This window comes from Vanellus vanellus (assembly GCF_965231255.1).
Source record: "Vanellus vanellus genome assembly, chromosome: 5".
NCBI lineage: Eukaryota > Metazoa > Chordata > Aves > Charadriiformes > Charadriidae > Vanellus > Vanellus vanellus.
The window spans coordinates 43,942,793-43,967,700 of NC_138910.1; the positions used below are offsets into that span (position 1 = coordinate 43,942,793).

Consider the following 24,908-nt stretch of genomic DNA (forward strand, 5'->3'; position numbering starts at 1 on the left):
ATTTGATACACAGAAAGTGATATGTGGTTCAGTTTGCTTGCATTCCTCGTGCCCAATTGCAGATATAAATTCAAGCCTGCTCTTGATATTTATTGTGTTCTCTCTGAATGGGCATTTTTAGTTTGTCTACAAATATTTCTTCACAAGAACTGTTTCTTTGCCTAATAATCTAGCAAGTTTACACAAATATGCCTTGCAAAACTTTTGGGTTCTTTTTTTTCTATCAGTGAGCATTAGTGGACAGTATGTCTGAGTTGATAAAATTATTGCATGTTACCTTTCAATAAAGTCACGTGTAAAGGTTTGTTAAATGTTTACAGCACGGCAATATTCAGCACAGTATTTTTGTTTTAGTAAGACTTAAGATATGTTGTTTAAGGTTGTTTTAGTAAGATGAATGACAATTGTGAGGCAAGATATGCTTTCCTGTAGGGATAAATCATACAGCCACGAACCCTGAATTTGTAACTTTATCACTTACTAATGTTAGTGCTCTTCCTAAATTTGGTGAGGGACTCCAAACTTCACTTATTTTCTGAATTTTTCAATTGTTTCTCAAGGATCTGAAATCTTAGTCTTTGGTCTTTAGAAATTTTGGGTTTATAAATGAAAAGATCATATTTGTCAAGAAAACCCAACCAACAAAACAAAAACGGTGTATTCCCTGAGATTAACTGAGTACCGACCAGTGCAAAAAGGAATTTCCCTGGATGTTTGTTTGATATGCAGTACACTAAACCATTCACATTTCTGTTACACTTGCTGGGGTTTCTTCAGTGAAAAGATGGTTGAGTGAATTCAAGACCTGGCAAACCTTTCTGAGTGATTTCAATAGCTTGAGACACTTACATTAGTGCAGGTGTAAGCTGGAGAACAGGTGAAGATAAGGTGTTAAGCAAAACCTCTGGCTTGCAGCCCATTTGATGTTATAGAAGATTCCTCTGAGTATTGAAACAACAGCATGTGTTTGTAGATCATTCACTTTCTTCAATGTCTGTCATTACAGCTGTGGGCAACAGTATTGCAACTGGACTGGTGTCAGGCTAGGACCTTGTGATTTGAGTTGGAACAGGGAAGGTGATCTGGGTATCATCAGTACTGAATCCTATCCCATGTCATCTTCCACAGTAGCTCAACCAGGTGTAAGGAACCAAGCCCCGCTGCATTTCTGATGAGAGTGCTGCGGAAGGAAGGACAGGTATTTATTTGTTACAGAGGAATTATCAGCAGGAAATGAGAAGCTGTAAAAGTCCCATCTCTTTGTGCCAGGCAGGGGTCACCCCTGATAGCAGTGCAGCCACAACCTCTAAATGGATGGGCAGAGCCAGGACTCTGGACTGAATCCTGGCTGCGCTAGTCTTGACAGCAGATGAGGAGGTAGCTCTGTAGTCATTTCCTCCTTGCGTCCGTGCTAAGTCTGTCAAGACTGTCACTTGCGATAATAGATCTCTGGTATCTGTGCTTGTGCATTAGTGGATTGATTCAAACTGTAATTGTATTGGTTATAGGCCATTTTACCAGCCTTTGGATGACAACCTCTTCTGAGTCTTTGTTAACTGGAGCTATTTAACAAATGGTACAATCACAGAATCACAGAATTATCAGAGTTGGAAGGGACCTCTAGAGATCATCTAGTCCAACTCCCCTGCTAAAGCAGGGTTGCCTAGAGCACATTACTCAGGACTGCATCCAGGCAGGTCTTGAAAATCTCCAGGGAAGGGGACTCCACAACCTCCCTGGGCAGCCTGTTCCAGTGCTCTGTCACCCTCACCGTAAAGAACTGTTTCCGTGTGTTTGAACGGAACTTCCTGTGTTCTAACTTGTGCCCATTGCCCCTCGTCCTGTCACTTGGAACCAATGAAAAGAGCCTGGCTCCATCCTCCTTCAACCCACCCTTTAGATACTTGTATGCCATAATAAGGTCTCCCCTCATCCTTCTCTTCTCCAGGCTAAAGAGTCCCAGCTCTCTCAGCCTTTCCTCATAAGGCAGATGCTCCAAGCCCTTAATCATCTTAGTTGCCCTTCGCTGGACTTGCTCCAGCAGTTCCCTGTCCCTCTTGAACTGGGGAGCCCAAAACTGGACACAGTATTCCAGTTGTGGCCTCACCAGTGCCGAGTAGAGGGGGAGAATGACCTCCCTCGACCTACTGGCCACACTCTTCCCTATGCAGCCCAGGATTCCATTGGCCTTTTTGGCGACAAGGGCACATTGCTGGGCCATGGATAATTTACTGTCTACCACAACCCCCAGATCCTTCTCCTCCAAGCTATCTCCCAGCAGGTCAGCCCCTAACCTGTACTGGTGCCTAGCATTCTTCCTCCCCAGGTGCAGGACCTTGCACTTGGTTTTGTTGAACCTCATTAGGTTCTTCTCTGCCCAGCTCTCCAGCCTGTCCAGGTCACGCTGGATGGCAGCACAGCCCTCTGGGGTGTCAGCCACCCCACCCAGTTTGGTATCATCAGCAAACTTGCTGAGGATACACTCTGTCCCCTCATCCAGGTCATTAATGAATATATTAAACAAAATAGGACCAAGTATTGACCCCTGGGGGACACCACTGGTTACAGGCCTCCAACTAGACTCTGTGCCGCTGATCACAACCCTCTGAGTCCTGTCCCGCAGCCAACTCTCAATCCACCTCACTGTCACCTCATCTAGCCCATACTTCCTCAGCTTCCTAATGAGGATGTCATGGGAGACAGTGTCAAAGGCCTTGCTAAAGTCAAGGTAGATGACATCCACGACTTTCCCCTCATCCAGCCAACCAGTTATAACATCATAGAAAGCTATCAGATTGGTCAAGCACGATTTACCCTTGGTGAATCCATGTTGACCACTTCCAATAACTTCCTGTTCCTCAACGTGTTTGGAGATGACATCCAGAATGAGTCGCTCCAATACCTTCCCAGGGACAGAGGTGAGACTAACCGGTCTGTAGTTCCCTGGGTCCTCCTTCTTGCCTTTTTTGAAGATTGGAGTGATGTCGGCCTTCCTCCAGTCCTCAGGCACCTCTCCTGTTCTCCATGACCGTTCAAAGACGATGGAGAGTGGTCTAGCAATAACATCCGCCAGCTCTCTCAGCACTCGCGGATGCATGCCATCAGGGCCCATGGACTTGTGAATGTCCAGCTTGGCCAAGTGGTCTCTGACCCGGTCCTCCTCAACTGAGGGAAAATCTTCCACTCTCCAGACCTCCCCCTTTGCCTTCAGAGGGTGGGATTCAATCATCAATAAACATCTCTCCTCATTTGCCTTGCACCTGCATTAGTCATTTCTCTTTGTCTCTTTGGACAAGATTTAAGTGAAGATTTTAGTCGAGGTGGTTTTAACTGAGTTTAATAGACAGTTGTGCCAGACTTTGCAAATAAGGAAATGATTTTATTTTACATTTTAAGGTGCTTCATTGCAATTGATTATGTCACCGGTAAGTGTGCTAAATATTGTATTTGCAAACTAATTGGAAACTAGATTCTTGTCAGAATATCCCAAGTACTTAATACTTTCACATCAGGAAGAAAGGAATCTAAACTTAGTTCTGCTAGCAAAGAGGAAGAATCTAGAGAAACATGTAGGTAAGGAATAAAACAGGCTGCTAACCAGAACTCATATAATGACCTGTATAAAGTGCAATTTCTGTCTGTATTTAAGTGCCTTTTCTCCCCTATTCTTATTTCAGTGACCTGATTATCTACTGTCATTCCAGTTTTATTTCTATGGTTTTGTGCCCTGGGTGCTGATATTTTATTTCTAATGAAGAAGCCACTGTACATAAATCAGTTCAACATCTCAGTTCAGAAGATAAAATAACACCTGTGAACTGATGTCTGTTAAAATAGCCAATCATGGCTAAAGACTGGTACTGTTTAGACTAATGAAGCATAGACATCTTCATACGCTTAATCTGCCCATTTCACTATTATTAATTTATGTAAAGAGATTGTGTATTGCTGTGTGTCTTCCCAAGCATCCGTGTTTTCTTTGGGTTTCTGCTTTAGAAGGTTTCCATTTGTCAGAGGCAAAATACTGAAGTTATATCAGAGCTTGGGTAGTGTTTTCAGAACAATCAATAGTCATGTTTTCAAAAGGAATTGGGGAAAAAAATAAAAAGATGTTTAGGCACCTTAAATAACTTGGAAAAGATCCGGCAGTTTGGATAGGAATGTCTGTTGACTTAAGAGCTTGATTCAAGTTGGTGCTTGAAAATTGAAAATTTTACGTCACATCTCATCATGTACTTATGTGCTGTGAGGTTTTAATAATTTTGCAGCTGGAAAATACCATCTGGATTCAATTAAATGTAGTCTTATTTTACTACTTAGTGATCCTTAGCTGATCCTATAACTTTTTTTATTTCCCAAGATTTGAATATTTGCTTTATAGCCTGGACTGGCACTAAAATACAGTGACCATACACACCCCATTTTATAGGATTGTCCCTTCTTTAAAATTAGGATCCAGTCTTTCTGATAAATTAAATATGGTTAATGACTTATCCTGTGTTTTGGCTTTAAGGCAAATATTTTAAAATACTCCTCTTTTATGATGCAGCAGGCCAGCACGCTCAAATTTCAGTTTACCTAAGTGATAAATACTTTGGGGGATTAGCCCTCTTTTGTTCTAACACAGCAGAGCTGCAATAGATGAGTTAGGCACAGAGACATTTGAGTAAGTCATCCAGAAGGTAGTAAGAACCTTCTGGAGCTGTGCTGATGCCTGTTGCGTACTGGTCTCTAGTTACTGGTGATGATGATCAGAGCTTTCTGTATTTTCTAATATTAACTGGACATAAATAATATTAAACAGGAGAACACACAAGTGCTAGTGTCATGACAAAACTTGTAATAAATAAAACTGAAGTGGTGAATGGAGGACTAGTTAAGCAAAACCAGGTATATTTGCTATCCTAGTAATTAATTTAGACCAACATTTGCTCATCTCTATTATGAACAAATTCCTAATGGTATTGGAGCAAATGTTTTGGGGTTTGATTTTTATTTTTTTTTTAAATATAGTTAATGTTACATTTATTACTACTCAGGCAACGACTGCTTGTATAGTTGCAACATGCCTTGCAGCAAAACTTGTATCATGCAATAGAGACTGGTTTTGCTAATTTAAAAGTTGACACATACATTGAACATAATTTTTTTTTTTAAACTTGCAGTGGTGCTTAATTGAGATCTGAATAGGTTTCCTTTCAGACACTGAAATAGTTTCTAAATAAGAATGGAGTAAAGTGCTTCACTTTCCACTGCTGGTTTGGCTTTTCTGCTAAGCTCCAGACCTTATGGGTAACTTGTAGCACTGCTGTATAGGTTGGTGATGAATGTCTAAATGCTTGTTTCAGTTTTATTAAATGACAACTCATCCTGGCCTTAAGCAGCACAGGTAAATGAAAGTACTGGTTGACCTTTCTCCGCTGTATGTTAATCTCCTCCTAAACTAGTAGAATTCTATTTCTACTGCAGTGGACTGTATATCTTTGTGTATGCTTCCCGTGGCGTGGGTGGAGGAGTAGATCCTCCACTATTGATCTGTACGTCCTCAAAGCTTCAGCCTTATGCTGCATGCAGTAGTTCCATGGCTCGTTTTGAAAGTGTTGGATATTTCAACCCAAGCATTAGGCAGGGCTCTATCTGGTAAATCTTTCCCTGTGTGCTCAGAACTGTTTGCTGATTTGTTCTGGTTGTAGAAAAGGTACCTGAGATGTCCTGGCTATAGATAGGGCCCTGTGAATGAATCTGTTCTTTACCTTTGCATTACAGTTATCTGTTGCAGATAAGGAGACTTGGAAGTGCTGTGTTCCATTCTTGGGCAGCGCTTGGGGTACCTCTGTTTTAAACATGTGCTCTTTCTGTATCTGTAATCTTGCCTATTTCAGAATTTGTTCTGCTTCTGCTGCATTTTGAAGAGTGTGAGAACTGAGTGTATTGCTCCAAATGAAAGGGAGAGGGTGTGTATGTATATATTTTTAATGATAAGATTAAAGCTAAGTATTCTTCCCATTCTGTACATATCTTGACAAACTGCATGAATAGTTCAACTTTTCTTGACCACGTGTTCAATGCACAGGTATATTTTCAGGAATGATGTACAAATGGTGTTGAATTGTTTCTCCTTTGCGTCCCTCCACCCTGAATGTCTCTTCTCCCTGGGCAGATAATTTAGAAATCGGATATATACCTGAATATTTCAGCTTTCTTCCACTGTGTGTTACTTTGCCTCTGTCAACATTTTCCTATTGTACTGGGGGAATTAATTCACAATAATTGGTAGATGAAATGGTCTTTCATTTTTATGCAAAAATAAAATTGTTTTAGGTAGCATCAAAAGTGAACAGCATTTGGGGACTAGATTCTTCTATGGCATTACCATGAAGTTGTGGAGTTCACCTACCAGAAACCAGCTTTTCTTGCTTGAAATTTCTTAATGGCTTTAGTATGAAAAATGTTTAAAGCTAAAGCCTTTGAAACAAACCGAAGTGCTAAAATACACAGTATTGTTTGTATATTACTTGGAATGCATAATGCAATTACTTAGACTTTATTAGGTAAATAATGTATTGTTTCACCAGCTATCAGGCTAATAAACAATATCTATAAATCATTTCTGAATTGAAGAAGCTGCCATTAGTTTGCAGTAACATATGGAGTTCAATCAGCAGTCATGTAAAAAATCTTTGTGAGCTTTGAACGTTATTGATTTACACTCAAGATGGTTTATTAAACTAGGATAGCCCTTAAAGAATTAGTAAGGGTAACAGGTATTTAGCATAGCTTTTCACTTTAAATTTTTATTGTATCTTTGGTTTCATTTGACTATAAGCTGTTTTGTTATAGGAACCATGGAAACGAAGAGCACGGCAGATAGGATTTCAGAAGACAATGTTGCTAAACTGCAAGAGAAAGCTGAACCAGGACTTGCAATAAAACAAAAAGGTAGGGAGAAAAAAAACTTGACTGCCTTGGAAAGTATAACTTGAGTGCTTTGGGGTTGAACTTGAATCCGCACAGGTAAATGATTTAAGAAGGGTGATTTACACTTAATCCAGCTGCTGCCTTGTGTTTTAGTCACATCTTGTGATTAATTTGAAAAATGTATGTTCCCTGATAAAACAGTTACTTTATATTCTGTCCTTCCTTACTCTTATGCAAGTTTTCAAAGAGGCCAGTGCTTACAATGTCCCAGGGAAAATGCAGGGCTGCTGTGCCTGAATCCATTGGTGACTTGTTCTACGTAAGAACAGAATCATTGCACGTTGCCTTTTTGTACATGTATTCGGGAGTCTTACTGTTTACATTTTACAGGATTTTAGAGGAAAATTAAATTTCTGCATTCTTATTTCTCCATTTTTTTTGGTATATAGCTCCCAAGATATATGTTGTTAATGAGGTATTTGTATCCGGCTACAGTATACATGAAGCATAGAAGCAAAATGTAGGAGAAAGAACTGAGATTTAAGCAAAAAGCTGCGTTCTTGTTTTCTCCAGATCCAGATACCTGACCTAGTTAGGAGAGTTGATATCATGTATGTGGGAGGTCAAGGGCTGTTTCCCAGTCCACCTGTGGCCTTCAGGGCCTCATAGTTATGTCAGTCTAATGAAATGTAGACAGTTGGCCAAGACATTTGTGTGACCTTACACAACTGGGAGAGCTTCCATGCTAATTCCTTTTAATCTTTTGGAGCTGTCTTGTGTATTTGAATGTATCTATTACGGAATATAACTTTATATTCCTCTATTTCTAATTTTAACGTATGAAAGAGGAGTACCCTCAGGTTCGTTATTGATTTAGATTGGATTCTCAAGTGGTATAAGAACCAGATATGGTATTGACTGTTCTTTATTTTCAACTTTATTTAATAAGATAGTGTAACATAGTAGTGCATTAGTGAACCTTAATTTTCTGTAAGTTCTTACAGAGTTGCAATTGTCATCCACACATTTAGTAGCTTTCACAGTTGAAATGCGAAATCAGTTATGACAGTCGATAAGAATAGTCATTGCAGATAGCGAAGTTGGATGCTATTTGGCAGAAATTGCAAGTCAGTGATCACGTCTCTTCTTGCTGTGTTCTTGTGTCTTTAACTGTAAATGAAAGTTATGAAAGTTTCCAAAGGAAGAATCACTTATAGGATTTAAAAAACCCACAACATTAACTGATGAAATAAACTTATTTTCCTGGATCTTTTTGAGTATTATTTCTGCATTCTGCTTCAATCTTATATTCTGTTTCTGAGCATTAAGGCTCTGAACCTTTCCATTGTGTTTTGGTTTCTTTTCTTTAAACATGAGGATTTGTCAGCATATCAGTTATTCTCCCTTTGTGTCCTCCTATAGGAATCCTCACTGGCTAGTTCATGGCAGCCTCTTAAATAAGAAGTATACGTTCAAAATTTCGAGCAAAAGAGTGTTTTGGCCTGCCTCAGCTATTTGCTCATACACCCCTGAAGTTACCTGGGTTCCGCTTTCTTTAGACGTGGGCACATAAATGCACCCATTGTGGCAAGAAGGGACGAACAGTGGATTTCATGGTAATTCTATTAAGTGTAGGCCTGCATGAGGCTTTTTCAGAAGCTGATGGTTATGTAAAATTTTTCTGAACCTTGTTAAATTCTAAAATAAGCTTTTTGGGGGGTTTCACTGGTGAGTTTATCTTCTCACAGTTTTGATAATTACATTGAGGTACATTTCTCTGGGAGGAGTAATGCCAGGCTCCATTCTAAAGTTTATCTCAAATTAACCTTAAGATGCTGTTAGTCATTCAGTGGAGCCATCACAGCCACCTGCCACCCGTGGGCAGAGAACTAAGGTTATACACAAAATATGAACATCCTTTCTACCATCTTGGCAGAGGGTCTGGGAGGGCAGTGTCTTAAACTGAGTTGCGCTAATCCAGTTCTTCAGGCAGTGTCTGAATGCATGTGCTAATGGGAAGGAATGGGGAGCGTGAAGTCAGGAGTGCTTATTTGGTGGCAGTGCCAGTTTACGCTAGTGGGAGGGTTTAGGAAACTCTACTTGGTTTGCCAGTGCCCTTCGAAGCATCCTAGAAATCACAGTCCTTGCAAGATGGTTAGGCACTGTCTTGTCTGCTTATGTAGCCGGTTCGTGATACTGTTTGGTTGGTTAATTGCACATTAAGATTTATACTCTAGCTAACTCTAGTGGAATTAAATGGAAACTGGGTGTTGAAACTGCTTGAAAATCACAGTTGCTGTCCTTCTGCAACTCCAAACCTGCCTTTGGAGTAGGTTAGTCAGAGAGGAGATGACGACAGTTCTTCCATAAGGTCTTCCAGGGTTTAGGGGGGTACTTGAGACTACTTGAAAAGAAATATTACATTCTGCATACTGCTTCTGAATTTCCTCTATTCCTATACTTGCAGACTGTGTAAACTTAACTTTGAGGGGTGAGCAGTCCCTGTGCTTTAGTAGTTCAAAGTACATTGGCATGGCTTTGCCTCTCAAATCTGTTGTATCTTCTACAGATCTTATTTAACTGTCAGGAGTGTCTACTTGGATATTCTATCACAACAAACATTTTGATTGTCCAGTGTCTTTCGGCTTTTAAAAAATGTTTCATTTCTGATGAGCGTGTTCATCTTAGTGACCAGAACATTGATGTCTTTAGCATGGAAGTGTGTGTGTTGAAAATGCTCCTTAATCTGTTTGTCCCTGTTCTCCCAGGCCCAGTAGTCATTCCCAAGTAAGAAGCTAGCTGCATTTCTTGTGTGCTTCATATCTTAACTTGGACAGATTATTGTTAAAGAATTTGTATAACTTCTCTGAAAAATCAACTGATTTGTTATTTCCAGGTGAATTTGCCAGTGACTCGGAAACATTATAATGACAGTAGACCATCACGGAACATACTAATGATAGTTGAAAGGTTCTAATAAAAAAACAGTGCTCTTTAATAAATAAAGGACTTCTCTAGTTTAGTGCTTTTTTCCCTTTTATGCTATGTATTAAAGAATTTTTAAACTGTAACAAAGCATAATTTAGTTATGTTCAAATTTGCTTTGAGTAGACCTTATTCAAGTAGTTTCTATTTAAAAGAATACCAAAAAGCCATCTATGAAAATGCTTTGTGTGCTTTGGGTTAAGTGCTTAGGAAAAAAAAAAAAGTAATAGTTTATGAGCACTTTATGGGTTCTAACTTGAAAATAAGGAGAACCTGTGGGGAACTTCTTGCAATATATTACAGGTAGTTATTGCAACAACCAGCCAACCAGATGAATAAAACGTACATTCCCCATTTTCTTAATATCAGTACAGGACATTGTTTCCTTCCTTGTATTACTTGTTGTGTTTGTGGCTTCTATTAATTTTAAAAGTGAAAGTGATCCACAAAACCATTCCTCAAATAACTGGATGATTGGGCCAGTAACAGACAGTGAATCTGGAAATCTCCTGAAAGTCTGGTATATGTGAGGTCCCTTGAAGCATCTCAGTTTGCTCTGTGCAAGTGTCACAGCACTGTTCTGTGATACCATCACTGTCCTGTCTCCACTGGTGCTGTGGGGCTGGGATGAACCAGGGAAGTGAGATTTTTAGAGATGCCCATTTTTCACACAGAGTAAATGAATGCTTGCAGGACTCCTTGCAACTGTTGACTTCCTATCTCATGAGCAGCTGTTATGTCAGTGTAGTTGCATGTCAGGATGTAGCAAGAGCAAGAAATCAGCTGAGACTTTGACTATGGTTGATAACTGCTCCAAAAGCTAAATTCCTTTAGCAGTCTGCACTCGTTGCTTGATGGTAGCTGTTTCTTTGAAAACAAAAGTAGTGATTCTTGCAAGCGTTGTTTCCTGGGAGCTGGGTGTGTATAGAGGCAAGGGAGGACTGTATGTGGTTCCCACAAACCTGCAGAAACCTGTTATGCCAAAGATCAATGATGGCTTTCCAGTAGAAGTAAAGCTGTACTATTAACAGACTGAATGTAGCATCTAAAAAATTAAAAATCCTGGACATGCTCACTCACCTCTGCAAGCCTTTATGCATAAAGGCTGCCAAAGAGTTATTTGTTTGGTCTGACTTAACTGGGGGTACCCACAGTCACCAGTGGGCTGTGTCAGCTCATGTGATTGTATATGCAGGCCCCAAGCAGAGCCTTTATGCAAAATCTAATATTTTATAAAGGAGCAGACCTCTGGTTTTTATTTCTCCATACTTGAGTAATCTCCATTGTGTGGGAAAATACCTTTTGCTGTGTGGAAGGAGAATTTTGAAATCCCTATCGTATCTGTTAGGCAGGGATGCTAAATCAGGTACCCAGGGAAGTGCAGGAAACTCATGGTACAGCCAGAAGCTGAGCGCAGCTTTCTGACTTGGACCTCTCTCAGTCTTAATATAGGGACCACTCCAGCTCATGTGCTAATGACCGTAGGACTGGTTGATGCATGGTGGTTATTTCTGTACCAGTAAGACTGAGGGAAAACTTAACATAGTGTTTATGGTTAAGTATTTACATATAGTATCAATTATGTTGGAAAAGACCTTTAAGATCGAGTCCAACCATAAACCAAACACTGCCAAGTCCACCACTAAACCATGTCCTCAAGTGCAACATCTACAGGTCTTTTAAATACCTCCAGAGATGGTGACTCAACCACTTCCCTGGGCAGCCTGTTCCAGTGCTTAATAAGCCCTTCAGTGAAGAAACTTTTCCTACTATCCGATCTAAACCTCCCTTGACACAACTTGAGGTCGTATCCTCTTGTCCTATCACTTGTTACTTGGGAAAAGAGACTGACACCCATCTCACTACAACCTCCTTTCAGGCAGTTGTAGAGAGTGATAAGGGCTCCCCTGAGCCACCTTTTCTCCAGGCTAAACAACCCCAGTTCCCTCAGCTGCTCCTCATAAGACTCGTTCTCTTGCTTCTTTATTTTCTCCAGTAGAATTAATACACTGTATAAACATTCCCCCCCCCCCCCCCCCTTCAAAATGTAGTATATGTTCTGTACAGTAGTTTTAAAAGAGAAGGTCCTACCTGTGAATACACACAAATGCTTTAGGAAAGAGGAATGCAATAGGCTCCGGGAAAGATACTTGGATTTCTTTGCCTAAGTTTGGGCTGGTAAAAGCCCAACTGCCTTGGCCTTTTTCTTTCAGTGATTTTGGAGCAGAGGGACACTGAAGTCAACAATAGTGTTAGAGGAATCCTTTCTGTGTGTGGCTTTATATGGAAGAAATGCTTACCAATAGATTATTCATCCGAGGAAGCTTTCTAGATGGAATCCAAGAACATCAAATGATTTCTACCTACCAAAATTATTTGTAGAAATGCTAAAGCAGAAAGTGGTAAATTATGTCTGTAATCCTTCACAGTTAGATTGTCAAGGCAAAGATGTCATTCATCTTGTTCTCTGCCATTATAGAGAGTGGTCTAACCTGAGCTTGGTAGGTGTGGGTTCATGCTGCTAACTGCAGTGGACTGGTCAGCATAACTCGGTGGAAAACTGATCGTTTGGGTAGGAGTGGTTAAACTGGTTCTGTCTGATTTAAATTGCAAATGGGTGAACTCTATGGAGAGCATAACTGGGATTACAGAAGAAGCCCTCATGCTCAAATCATAGAATCCTTGATGTTGAAAGGGACAGACAGATGGAGGTCAGCCAGTCCAACCCCTTTCTCAAATCTTGATCGACTAAGAATACTAGCAGAGGAAAATAAGAAGTTAAGGCAAACAAAAGAAAGGTTTAAAAAAAACCCCAGCGTATATGGGGGTTTTTCTTAATGTTTTTTCCTCTTACAATTTTGTCTAATGAGCAGCTTGAAATATTGCAAATGTTACTGTGCAACTGTGGAAGAACTGAGTGAGATTATGTCATTTTCACAGATGAGGGAATTTCACAATATTAAGAAACAAATAAAAAATAAAGTTCAAATGTTTTTTCAATGTCCCTTTTGAATTGTGAATGCTCTGAGATATTTAAAAACTGGAAGTTCACAAGATGTTTAACTTTATATAAGCTTATAGAATTTTATTTCTAATTTTAAAAGTTTGTCATGTGATGTGTTTCATGAGCACACATTCAAATATACTGCTGATAAGATTCAATATACTGTTTTAAGAAAAGTTAGACTTGCCTTGCCAGCTAAGCCAAAATTGTATGTTTGTTTCATTTAATAGAAGGAGAAGTGGAGAATGTGGCTCCTGAAAAGCCTGCAGTATCTGAAAATGGTGAAGTACCTAATGAACTTCCACCTCAGCCCATCCAAAGGTTTGTTCCTATCCTTTACTCTGTTTGAATCAAACTGTGATGTGTCTGGAGGTAGTACAGTCCATTTGAAAACATCAAGGAAACTTGGAGCAGTATGTTTCTGCTAGTGGTACCAAGTAATAAATGTTATCCCTTGTATGGTTCCCTTTATTCACTTTCATTTCCTTCTATAAAAAAATCTTTAACATTGTGAAGTGTTTTGGACTTATTTTCTTAATCCATAAAGTGCTTCGATGTAATGTTATTAAAATATGAGGACATGTGGAAAGTCTAATGAGAAGAACATTGCATTACATACATGACTTTCATAAGTATGATGTAACGGATAAGATGAACTTGCCTTTTAAATCCCAATTTACCTTTTCTTTGCCCAGTGAAGTATTATGTAATTGTATCACTTGTGTAAATATTTTTTTTCTGTTTACATTGCAGCGCATACTGTTAATGCTAAATTTGTTGTTAATGGTAAACAACTGTGCTGTATACAGGTTATTTTTTAGTGAGACAAATCACGAGGTCGTTCTACACAGAATCATAATTTTTTGTTTTAGGACACACTTTCTAGATTTTTCTAGACTCCTACTAGGATAGCAAATATTGCAATATTGGATTGTATACTGGGGATGTTTTCAGTGTTTTTATGCATTGGCTAATTTACTCAGCTCATGTATGTTTACATGTCTGTTCTTTTGGGGGACATGCGAGGCATCCTTTTATGGTATAAATGAAAAAGCCTCTTTGTTATTGCAGACGTATTCCCCGTCCTAGCAGTGCAAGGCCAGCACCACCCCGAGTAAAACGTCAAGAAAGCGCAGAGGTCTTACTTCCAGAAAGGTAAGGAATGTGGGAGATGCAGAGCAGATGTTTCTAACACTCGTGCCACAGTATTCTCATATCTTCTGTGCCTTGCCTGCTGCTCAGCAGCTTTAGGATGGATCACCTCACTGCTCGTTGATTCAGACTGGAAAATTCAAGCCTGCTTTATTTGTTTTATTGTTTCTGCAAATCAAGTGGAATATCTAGAAGTAATGGTTGCTAGTCCCATCTGGAAGTTAAAAAATATGATTTAATATTTTTGCTTTTGGGAACTCTGAAACAGATAACCCTAGGACATTAGCCTAAACTACCGCTAGAATATATCTGGGAAACATGCAGTAAATATCCCATGCTCCAAAAAGGCTGAAACAGCCATTTGAAACGACGGCCAAAATGGCTTACAGGTGATCTTTGGTAAGCGCCAATCACTAAAGCAGTGTGTTTAGAAGGAAAATATATGTTCTTTTGCAAGAGAAGGATATCTATTTTCAGAGTTGGGCTGTGAATGGAAATGACAGTTTGATGTGCTCTTAGTTGGTGCTGCTTTATTTTATGGGAGGGAGGAAGGGTGGGAATTGCTGTTTCTTCTAGGTGGATCTTAGTAGGTTTGGACAGATCTGAAGTTTTCATTTTGTTGTATCTCTTTCAGGAGTGGTGGTGGTAAAGCAGTCTCAAATGTGATCATAGACCAGCAGATTTCTGATGATGATGATCAGTTTGTGGTGGAGGCAGCACTGCCACTGCCTGAAATGCCAGAAATGGAAATGGTCTGTTAATTTTACAAATTTTACGTGCTTTGTTTGTAACTTACTTGTTTAAGTAGATTATAGCTTAATGTTTTTGAATAGTTGTATATTATAGCAATATCAATTTATTGCAACTAAAGCTCTCTTCCTGCATGTGTAGGAGCCAGAAGTGGAGCTGGTTGAGGATGAAAAGCATGGTATGTTTGCTTTTACATATATTTTTATATATATATATATATATATATATATATATATATATATATATATATTTAATAAAACCATGGGTTTAAACCAAATGCTGAACACTGAAAATGCTGAATAAAGCAGACTACCTTCTTGAGGGTTGGAGCTTGCAACCTTTGCAAGCAAAACAGAAATTATTTATCAAATGTAGTCTGGATTACTTGAACAGCTGCATTTGCAACTGATGTTAAGCACAAATTTTCTCTGCAGCTTTAATGTCAGCAGAATTTAAAATTCTGCATAAAAGTAATAAATTTTCTTAGCGTGTCAGGTACAGCTTGTCACCTCTGAGATGTAAGATGGTATTGGCTGTTCAAGGCAAGTTATAGAAAAGCCTTTAGAAAAATTGACGGACCACTTCTTAACATTTATGCTTACTCCTGACCTCAGATCTCTGATTTAAGGGGCTTCCGTTATGGTTACACTGGATGTGATTTAGGCAGATATACTTGTCGGCATCCAAAAATTCCTTGCAAACGAATGTATATGTATATTTCTATCTATACCTGTCATGTGCAGTTCTTGAATTCCTCCAAAAGAGGAGTGCAAAGGAAAAGCCTTTGTGTTAATACAGCTCAAAGGTCTGATTCTGTACCAAAAGTCATTCAGTAAACGCTACTGATGATAAAGTTTGATTTAGAGGACACCGGAGAAAATAGATCAAATAACTAATACCTTGTATCTCAGTAATTAAAATACATAATAGAATGCTTTTCACATTGCTTTAAAAATTGTTTACATAAAAAAAATTAAGCAGTTGGTTTTGTCTGAATGTTTACAACAACATTTTAGTGCCAACCAATGCTGAGAAATATACTGATTTTTCAACAGGTGGGCTTGTAAAAAGAATCCTAGAAACAAAGAAAGATTATGAGGCATCACAGAAATCATCAAAGATGACAGAGATGGTAAGATGGTAATGGCCTTCAAAGATCTGTGAATATTAAATATTGCAATTGTGACCTTTTTCTCTGCCTTAAATGTGTTTTTTCCATTTATGATCAAGCTTTTCTCCTTCATGTATTATGCTGCTTTTCCTCTCCATTAGTCTGTCAGATATTGTTACATTCTCTGTGTATTGCTCTCTCTTTCTCACCTTTAATTTTTGTGGTTTTGGGTTTTTTTCAGTATTTCAGTACAATTTTTCAGGGAGCCTTTAACCTATTCTTTTGTTTTCCAGAACAAAGTCTGCTGATTTCAGCCTTGTCCTGATGTAGTAGGGCACACTGTGCATTTGTACAGCTGCACCATTATTGTTGCTGTACTCTGGGCATTTGAAGAGCAGTATCCTATTGCCCAGCAATCATTATCATTCTTTAAAAGAAATGGGATCTCTGGTGCAGTTAACTATATAAAGTATTTTTGTATCACCAAATGTTTCCCTAGTAATATCCTAGCATACCCCAGAATTCAGGTCTGAATCTATGAAGTGATTTGATTTAATTTTTTCCACAGTCAGTTGGGAAGGGGAAAGTCTTTTTTGTTGTTGCTGGGGTTTTTTTTGGTGTTTTGGGGTGGGTTTTTTTTTTTTGGTTTTCACAGCTTATAAAAGGTCTAGAGAGAGTCTAGCAGTGACCACCAACCAAAAGCAAAAGGTTTGAACCCTCCTGATTTCAATGTCTTCCTGTGATAACTGGAGAGCTCTCACTTTTTCAGCCTTGCAAAGCTCATGTTACAAGAAACAGCAAAAGGCAGAGCATTTAGATGGACTTTTCTGATCCATTGGTCCTTTGGAAAGTTTCTAAATCACTGAGCTAGTTTGATATGCTGGTGAGGAAGCACTGAAGAATGCAGTGCAGAGTGCTATTATAAAAATACAGACAGGTACATAATGTTTTGGAAAGGGGAGCGCATTTTATGAACTCTTAAATCTTCAATTCCAATCACATTTTCTCTCTTTTTTTTTAATGTTAATTCAGTATTGTAGGTTTTTACAATATATTTTTTTTTTCAAGAATGATCTATATTTCAGCATACTGTTTTAAGATGATGCAACACGGACCTCAGGAGTTCAGCTTTTCACACAGCATGAAGCTCTTTGAAATATCTGGTTGAAATCAGTAATAACTTTTGAAGCCTTGACCACTTGACTGCCTCTTTTGGCTTTATCAACTATAGTAATTTGGCAATGAGTGATGATATTATGACAGGTTATGAGCAAAGTGTACAGCAGGAAAAAAAAAAAGTCCCTGAGGGACTAAAACTATGGTAGATAGTAGACTGTTTTAAAAACCTGGTCTTACCTAGAACTTTTATGACTATAATTGCTTCTACAATCTGCAGCAAAAGTGACACAGTGTTAACTTTTAGGATTGGAATTTTGGGAGGGTAAAATCAATAATTCTCTTAAAGATACTCCCATATGCTTTTGTGTCCAGTAGTAATGGGTTATGCTGCCACACAGACCAGCCTTTTCATTCCTTCCCCAGCAAGCTGAAAAAGTTGGGTTGGCAGATCTCAGACCCTTGGGGGATTATCTTCCTGTCTGAAGTTTGGGACTATCTGAGATCCGGGCCTGCTTGGCTGGAAAAAAAATTCCTCTTATGTATTGCAAGGGCTGAGATTATAGAGGGAAATGAATTCTTAAAATAGGAAAACACCCTTAGTTTTCCTGTTTGTAATCTGTTACGAATAGTTACAGCTTTTTTGCACTTGCTGGATTATATACTGTTTATTATAAATGTGCAGCTTTTAGCGTATGCATACTGATCATTGAAACACTGTTGGCTATTTCTAATGAATTTGTCCGATGTGAAAATTTGCCTGCTTGAATAAGTTCTGTCTTTATAGAACTATTTGGAGAAAAGAAGGGTTAAAAGTTAATATTACTCTGTTTATGCAGTAGCTCTAAAGCTCATTACTAGAGTGCATGTTGAGCTGGCACTTGCAGGAACAAGAGATACAGCTGTTCCTGTTCCTGGTTTTATAACTAGGTGGTGCTGTTGAATCATCAGTCTCGAGACTAAGTTTTGGGACAGCATTAGTCGTTCATTTAATAATGTCTTCCACCAGTACATAACTGTGCTGTAAGCTGTACTGCTCAGTCTTGTGTCCTGTCAAATTAAGCACTGAACATAGAAAGGGACAATGAGGGAGGGTTTACAAAACTGCATGGGTTTCATGCTCTGGAAGCTTCCTCTGGTGTTTGTGCTAAATCTTCTGTTTTTTTGTTTTGTTTTGTTTTATTTTTTTTTCTGAATAAGAGTAACTAACTAAAACGATTTCCTTTTAACCCTTTAGATTTTTTTTTTAAATTCATGTGGGCAATTGTGTCCTTTTATAATAACCATTTAGTTCCATTGCCTATTTTGAGTCTCTAAAACATTCATTCAGTCCTTGTTTGTCTTTTGTTGCATCTTTTCAAGCACTGATCTGTGTTAGCAGCGCTGATAATAGACAACTAGTTCTGGAAAAAAACATGCTGACTTCCTAGTCCATCACGTGAAAACCTGCATGCAACACTAAGCTCCTGGAATATCATCTGATCTCATATCCAAGCAGCTGGCTGCTACTGCAGTAGGTTTCTTTTGCTGCTACTGCTTTTCAAATTATGTTGAAGAAGTCATCATGATCCAGAGAGGAGAAGTGTAGTTTTCTTGCTAGCGGAGGAAAAAATCAATGGAAGAGATGATTAAAAGTGCTCGGAGATAGTGACTGGGACTTGAGAGATGTAGTTCAGAAAACATGAGCTGGAGACATTACTGAATCCTGGGAATTTATTTTAGAGGATAGAGGCACTGTGACGCAGGAGACAGTAAAAATAAAAAATACATTTTTTACTTGGTGGTGTTGCCTCTGGGAATGTTTCAGGGACCAGATATGCAGAGGGGAGCAGGTCGGGGTCTGGCGGGCTCGTGTGGCCCCAGCATCATGAGCATGTCTCATCTCTGAGGGATGTTCCTAACATCACGAGGAAGGCAGTAGCAAGATTTATTCTTGCGAGACTGCAGACCAGCAATTTTGGGAGGAATAGTTACTGGTCTGTGGAATCTCTTTGGAGAGACACAGCAAAAGTAATTAAAAAGAAGGAAGAGTTTCAAGTGGTTTATTCCAGCCAAATGGTCTAGGCAGGCAAGTGGAACCACGTCCTGTTATGTTGATGGGACTGCGAGAACGGGTCAATGAACTCTGGCCAGTGTGCTGTGTTCAAATGGCCGTAGGTTTTGTGCCAGGTCTAGCTCTGCAGTCTGCTGGGAAGTAGTATCAGTCTGGGATTTGACCATTTCTCCCCAGACTGTCAGCTCTTTTATTTAATTTGTTTTCCATCAAACTGTCCAAAAGAAATATCTTCTACATCAGTATGCAACTGTATTCCAAAACGTATTATGCATTGGAGAGTAAAATGTAATTGTACAATTGTATTTTGGAGTAAGGTAACCAAAAGTCCAGTGAAAATTTGAAAGAATATGTGCTTTGGGAAATTACATCTGATGAAATTAAGGTTATCTTTGTGTCTGTCAGTAAGAATGTTCATCTTCCCTCATTTTGTTGAATTATTCAGTACATACAAAATAAATGAAATACTTTCCCAGTTATATTCATTAGTCTTTAAAGACACCTTCTTCTGCCAGCTGCGAAAACGAAGGGAGAAAAAAAATGTTTGTAGTCTGAGTGCTGGAACTTTTGGCTAATATATTGTTGAATCCAGTATTCACCAAAAAAATGTTCAATGGATCTGCCTGATTTATTGTGGATTAATCAACTAGAAATTAGGTGAAGCTGGTGAATTAACACTTAATCCAAATGTAACACTGGTGAACTCTTGGGGATGTTTCACACCTTTGCTTCTAACTGCTGAGTGCTGAGGAGCATTTATTTGTGTTAAAAGCATTCTTCTGAAACCTTTTATGAGCTGCGTTTCCCAAACATGCATTTGCTTTTTAAGACACTTTAATAAAGAAAAAGAAGAGGAAAGAAAAGAAGACTGGGACTTTCATCATCTAGATTTTGCATGTGCAGAAACTTAAAATAATATACACAATTTTCAGGTCAAACAAAGAGGTCATTCTGGAAATACACAAGATTTTTCTGCCTTGATTAGCTGTGTTCAGCCTAACAAATTCCTAAAAAGACTTCCTAAATGTATTTGTTTAGAATCTAACCCTCTAATGTTAAACAGAGAAAGAAACAGATGTTACATTTTGTATTCCACTTCATTTATTTGATGTGTGGAAAATGTAGGCAGGTTATTAAATAGTTTAAGCAAGTGGGATCACAGAATTCCCATCTTTGCACTACCAAATACAGTTCACAGGCTTCAGAAAAGAAACAGCTTTGAGGTTTGTACTAGGAACAAGTGATATTAAATAGCTTAGCACCTGGATAATATTAACTTTAATTACAAATGTGATAAATTAAGTATGTACTTCTAAGCTTAGAACAAATACAGTCATTGCTGATTCTGTTTGTTTAAAGTTCTTCAGGTCATTGATTTTTACATTAATACATCAGCTGCATGACATTGGGTGTCCCCTCCAGTCAATGCAATTAGTAATGTGTCATGTTAACCAGATGTATTCATATGCCCCACCAAATGGGTATTCAAAGTATTTTGAAGAGGCTCACCACTCAAGACCATAGCTTCTCAGCATCCTGCCAGCTTAATATGTCATAAGAAATGCTGACAGTAAAATTTAATAGGAGTTACCTGCAGAAGGACTTTCATCTTTTTGTGACAGCTCTGTTTATGATGATGTGATGTTAACGCAGTGATCTGAATAAAGCTGCAGTGAGAAATTTTTGGTGCAAGCATGCAATTCCTCAAAAATAACTGTACACAGCAGTCTGGTTATGGGCAAGCACCGTAAGAGCTTAACTTGCGTGAACGTATGTGTGAGTGTCCTTGTTACGCTACTACCAGCTCTCAGGGGAAAAAACTGTGTTCCCCAAGTAATTGTGTTACAAGGTGTGAACACAGGAACAGGTTTTCTGTCACTCTTGTGATATTCCTGATATCATGGCTCCTTTGCTGTGGTCTTTGCACACAGAATGTTCTCTCCTGTGGGTACAGTAAAAATACAACATGAGACAGCAGATGGATATGTTAAACAGAAAAAAGGACATTGAGACAGCTGTGATTTCCGTCCCTAGGAGAGGATGCAGTGCATCAGTTGTGTAGCAGGAATGTGATTAGGACACAGTACAAATGAATTTCACGTACTCCAAGAAGCTTATCAGTGGATTTGGCTGGGATATTCTTCTGGGGCATAGATCAGTGTGAAAGCAGTTGGTTGACACAAGGAACCTGTTCATTGCAGATCCTTTTTGAACAGGAAAGAGGCGGCTGATTCAAGAGAAGGATGTCATAGACCCAGAGTTTCAGAAGTGTGAGCAGAAAACGCAAGCTGGGCAGGACTGGCACCCAGTATGCCATTATGGCTAAATTAATACTATCTGCTGTCGTTAATTACCGTTAGAGCTGTCTCTCGGCGTGTGTGTGGTCAGACTTATAGGATTCTGCTTAGCATGCTGAATACTGCACCAAATATGTGAGGCTTTATGAGCTGACTTCTCCCCAATGCAGACTGAATGTGAAGTAAGGCAGACTCGCTGTAGAGGCTGAGGTGGAGTGTTTATGTATGTCTGAAAAAATCAGCTCTTTTTAGAGGAATCTAATGTGAACTGGGGAAAAAAAACACCACCCCACCCCCCTAAAAAGAAGAAAAACGCTGCTTTTAAAGAGCTATCCTTTCATTTTCTTTTGGTGCCTTCCAACTCAGAAGCAGGTCAGACTAACTCTGGTAAATCTAACAGCAAAGAACATTGTGTCTCCAATTCCTTGGCCTGTTACTGAACTTGGTACCTGGCATAAGCAGAAAAAGCATCCTGTTCATTTGAAATGATTTAACATTTACTGTTTTCCCTGTGTTTCTGTGAAAGAGTTTCTTACGGTGATCCCTAGTGGATAGTTACAATCTACTTAAAATGCAGACTCTGTAAAAACCAGGAAAAGAAAACAATCTTTATGATCAAAAAATAATTTGTACAATAAAAAACCCACCTTGTTGTTTTTGCATTGAATGTATCAAAATTACTTGTCCAAAATGAAGTTTCTGTCCTGTCTTATAGAAAGAGGTAGGGGGGAAATGGTATAGGTCAATAAAACTATGATTATTTGGGTCTGTTTTCATAATAGGACACAATATAATAGTTAAAAGGGGCTGTAGAAACTATAAAGTGCTTGATGGATGTTTGTTCTAATTTGATTCCTATTTTAAAACTGTCAATTAAAAAATGGAAACAAAGGAGAAGCTATATAAAAGTAAGCAAATACTGTTTCTAGAAATAAACTTTTCAAACAGTGGGTTTCAAACATCTACTCTTTAGCATAGTAGATGTCAGACACTTCAAATGCCCTCAACAGCCCAGCTCTCGGAAATGGATGCCTTGTGAATGATCCATTTTTATGGAGCTGTGCACACTGCAATATTTATACTAATTGCTTTAGCGAGGGTAAATTAAACACAAGTAAATTCTGGTGGGTTCTGGAGCCCTGTTGATAATTTCCCCTTTATTGATGAAAAAAAAATTCCTCCTTTTTAATTTCTCAGGTCCCTGCATCCGAGGCCGTGTTGTGTTCTGTTCACGTTGAGGTAATGGGAAAGGCAGATTTTTTCCCTGGAATCCAAAATAAACATTTATCTTGGTGCTTTATGAAAAACACGAAGGAAAGGAAGCATGTTGGGCCTACAGAAGTGATATAGTCTTTTATATGGGGATAATTTATTGGTTCTTGAGCTTTTGTGAAAGGAGAGTTCATTGAGGTGTATGGCCTAATTAAATAGACTGGAACAATTCTGATTCTGGCATTTTTCTTAAAACTGAATATATCCTGTTACATGTTTGTGTAAAATGAGGAAAGGTGGCATTCAGGACTCTTACCACCCACGTTGCCTGTTGTAATAAACCATCTGCTATAATTCTTAGTGATTTAAAAGAGTGTCCCACGTAGATTTTAACCCATAACTGTAACTATGAAACTGAGCACAGACAGTATGGCTTCCCCACCACCTTAATTACTTATCATAAGCAATAGCTGATAGTGCTTGAGAGCTTCATGGTGATAATTCTCTGTCCTGAGGTCAGCTTTCTGTAGACTGCAGGAGAAATAAGATGGCATCTTGGTAGTACAAGTGTTAGTGACATGAAAGAAAGAATTGATGGTTATTTTTTAACTCGTGTGAGGAGGGACAACAATATGGCAGTTGAGCTACTGCACCTTCAGGTGTTGGGAAATTTTTCTTGGGAGCTTGAAATTTAAGTGCTTTTCCTTTAGAGAGATACACTAAAAAACTCTTGCATGTTCTTACACCACGTGGATATCATATAGTATGCGTTTGAAAGACATGGGTGTTTTTATTTTTTTTTAACAAGCCTATTGATGTACCTGTTTAAGTCCGAATAGTATTTAATAGATTTTTAGTAATAGTATGTTTCAATACTTGAAATTACTTTGGATGGGATAATATTTTGTCCTTTTTATGTCAGTTTTGAAGAATTGAACTGTACAAAGAGTATGTTGGAGTTACAGGGACATTAAAGTTATTTTTGAATATTTACTAATACACTTTAAGGGCATCTGCCCGATTCATAAAAAATACTCCATGGTGGTTTATTTTCACTTGAGCTTTTCAAGAAGCTCTGTATTTTAGCATGGAATATTTCAAATTATTAGCTGGATCTATGTTTTAAAGTATACAGTTCCAGTTTCCTTGTTTACAGAATTGTGGGATTTTGTTGTAACTTGTGAGAAGAGACCAACACCCGCCTCTCTGCAACCTCCTTTCAGGTAGTTGTAGAGAGCAATAAGGTCTCCCCTCAGCCTCCTTTTCTTCAGACTAAACAACCCCAAGTCCCTCAGCCACTCCTTATAAGACTTATTCTCAAGACCCTTCACCAGCTTCGTTACCCTTAAATACAACAACCTTTTGGCTGTGGCTTCTTATACTGGGGGAAAGTGGTAAGGGTTTGGTGCACTTAGCAGGAGATGAAAAACAAGGCAATGGAACTTCATCCTGGGAAGCTGTTGGATATGATACAACTCTGCTGCTGAACTGAAGGTGATTGTCTTTATAGGTAACTTCCCAATTACATGTGCAAAGTATGGTGCTGTGGATTAAGGTTTCCCTATGGCTTTGGTGCGGCAGAACATGTAGCAAGGACTAGGAAAACAGAATAGAGAGCAAAGGGTTTTGAAACACTGTGAGCATGCAGATCTGTTCATACACCTTTACTAGCTGCAGCAAGGCAGTGAGGCAAAAAAATATTTCCAGGAGAGAAACTTTTGTCAACCTGAGATGTGTGCTGAGCCCTAATAAATGGCTGGTGTGCAGGACCCTGTCCTGTCATCTGTGACTCCAAGGGCACCCAAGCAAAAGCTCTCTTCTCTGGGGAGCTGCAAGATCAGTAGGGAAAAGCAGCCTGACAAGGTCCATGGGAACACCATTGGCTATTGTGCTCAGAGGCTGGCTGAGGAGGAGACCCAGGGGAGAACTGCTCAACCTTTAGCAGCTGTGCTTGGAACGAGGGTGCTTACCAGCTCACGGGGGGATTAAATGGGTCAAGAAGCAGTGCTTTTGTCTTTGTGTTCTAAAGGATAGCGAACACATGGATGGCTCCAGAAAGTATCTAAATAACATGTTTTATGTAATGTAGTATAATGAAACACCTGCTTCTGTGAGAGAGGTATCCATCGAGTGAGAAGGAATTAGGATGAGTGTTATTTTTAACAGTTTAGCCAGCACTCGTGAATTGACTTAGGAAGCGAAGGTCACAAGTTCAGCAGCATTTGTCACTTCAGCCCAGTTCCTAATTAAACAACTTTAACATTGTAAAATCGCAGTAAACTCAGAAGTCCCACAGTTTTCATGCACTGC

General features: G+C 38.9%; 1 protein-coding gene across 2 annotated transcripts in view; it reads left to right on the forward strand.

Annotated features, from left to right (window-relative positions):
• TRAF3IP1 (TRAF3 interacting protein 1) overlaps nucleotides 1-24,908 on the forward strand; it is a 47,829-nt gene that overhangs the window by 17,558 nt on the left and 5,363 nt on the right. For both annotated transcript variants that reach the window (XM_082483565.1, XM_082483566.1), the window contains 6 exons: nucleotides 6,841-6,939; nucleotides 13,138-13,228; nucleotides 13,979-14,062; nucleotides 14,694-14,811; nucleotides 14,951-14,987; nucleotides 15,865-15,941. In XM_082483565.1, the coding sequence (XP_082339691.1) occupies nucleotides 6,841-6,939; nucleotides 13,138-13,228; nucleotides 13,979-14,062; nucleotides 14,694-14,811; nucleotides 14,951-14,987; nucleotides 15,865-15,941 (506 nt within the window). The remainder of the gene's footprint in view (nucleotides 1-6,840; nucleotides 6,940-13,137; nucleotides 13,229-13,978; nucleotides 14,063-14,693; nucleotides 14,812-14,950; nucleotides 14,988-15,864; nucleotides 15,942-24,908) is intronic.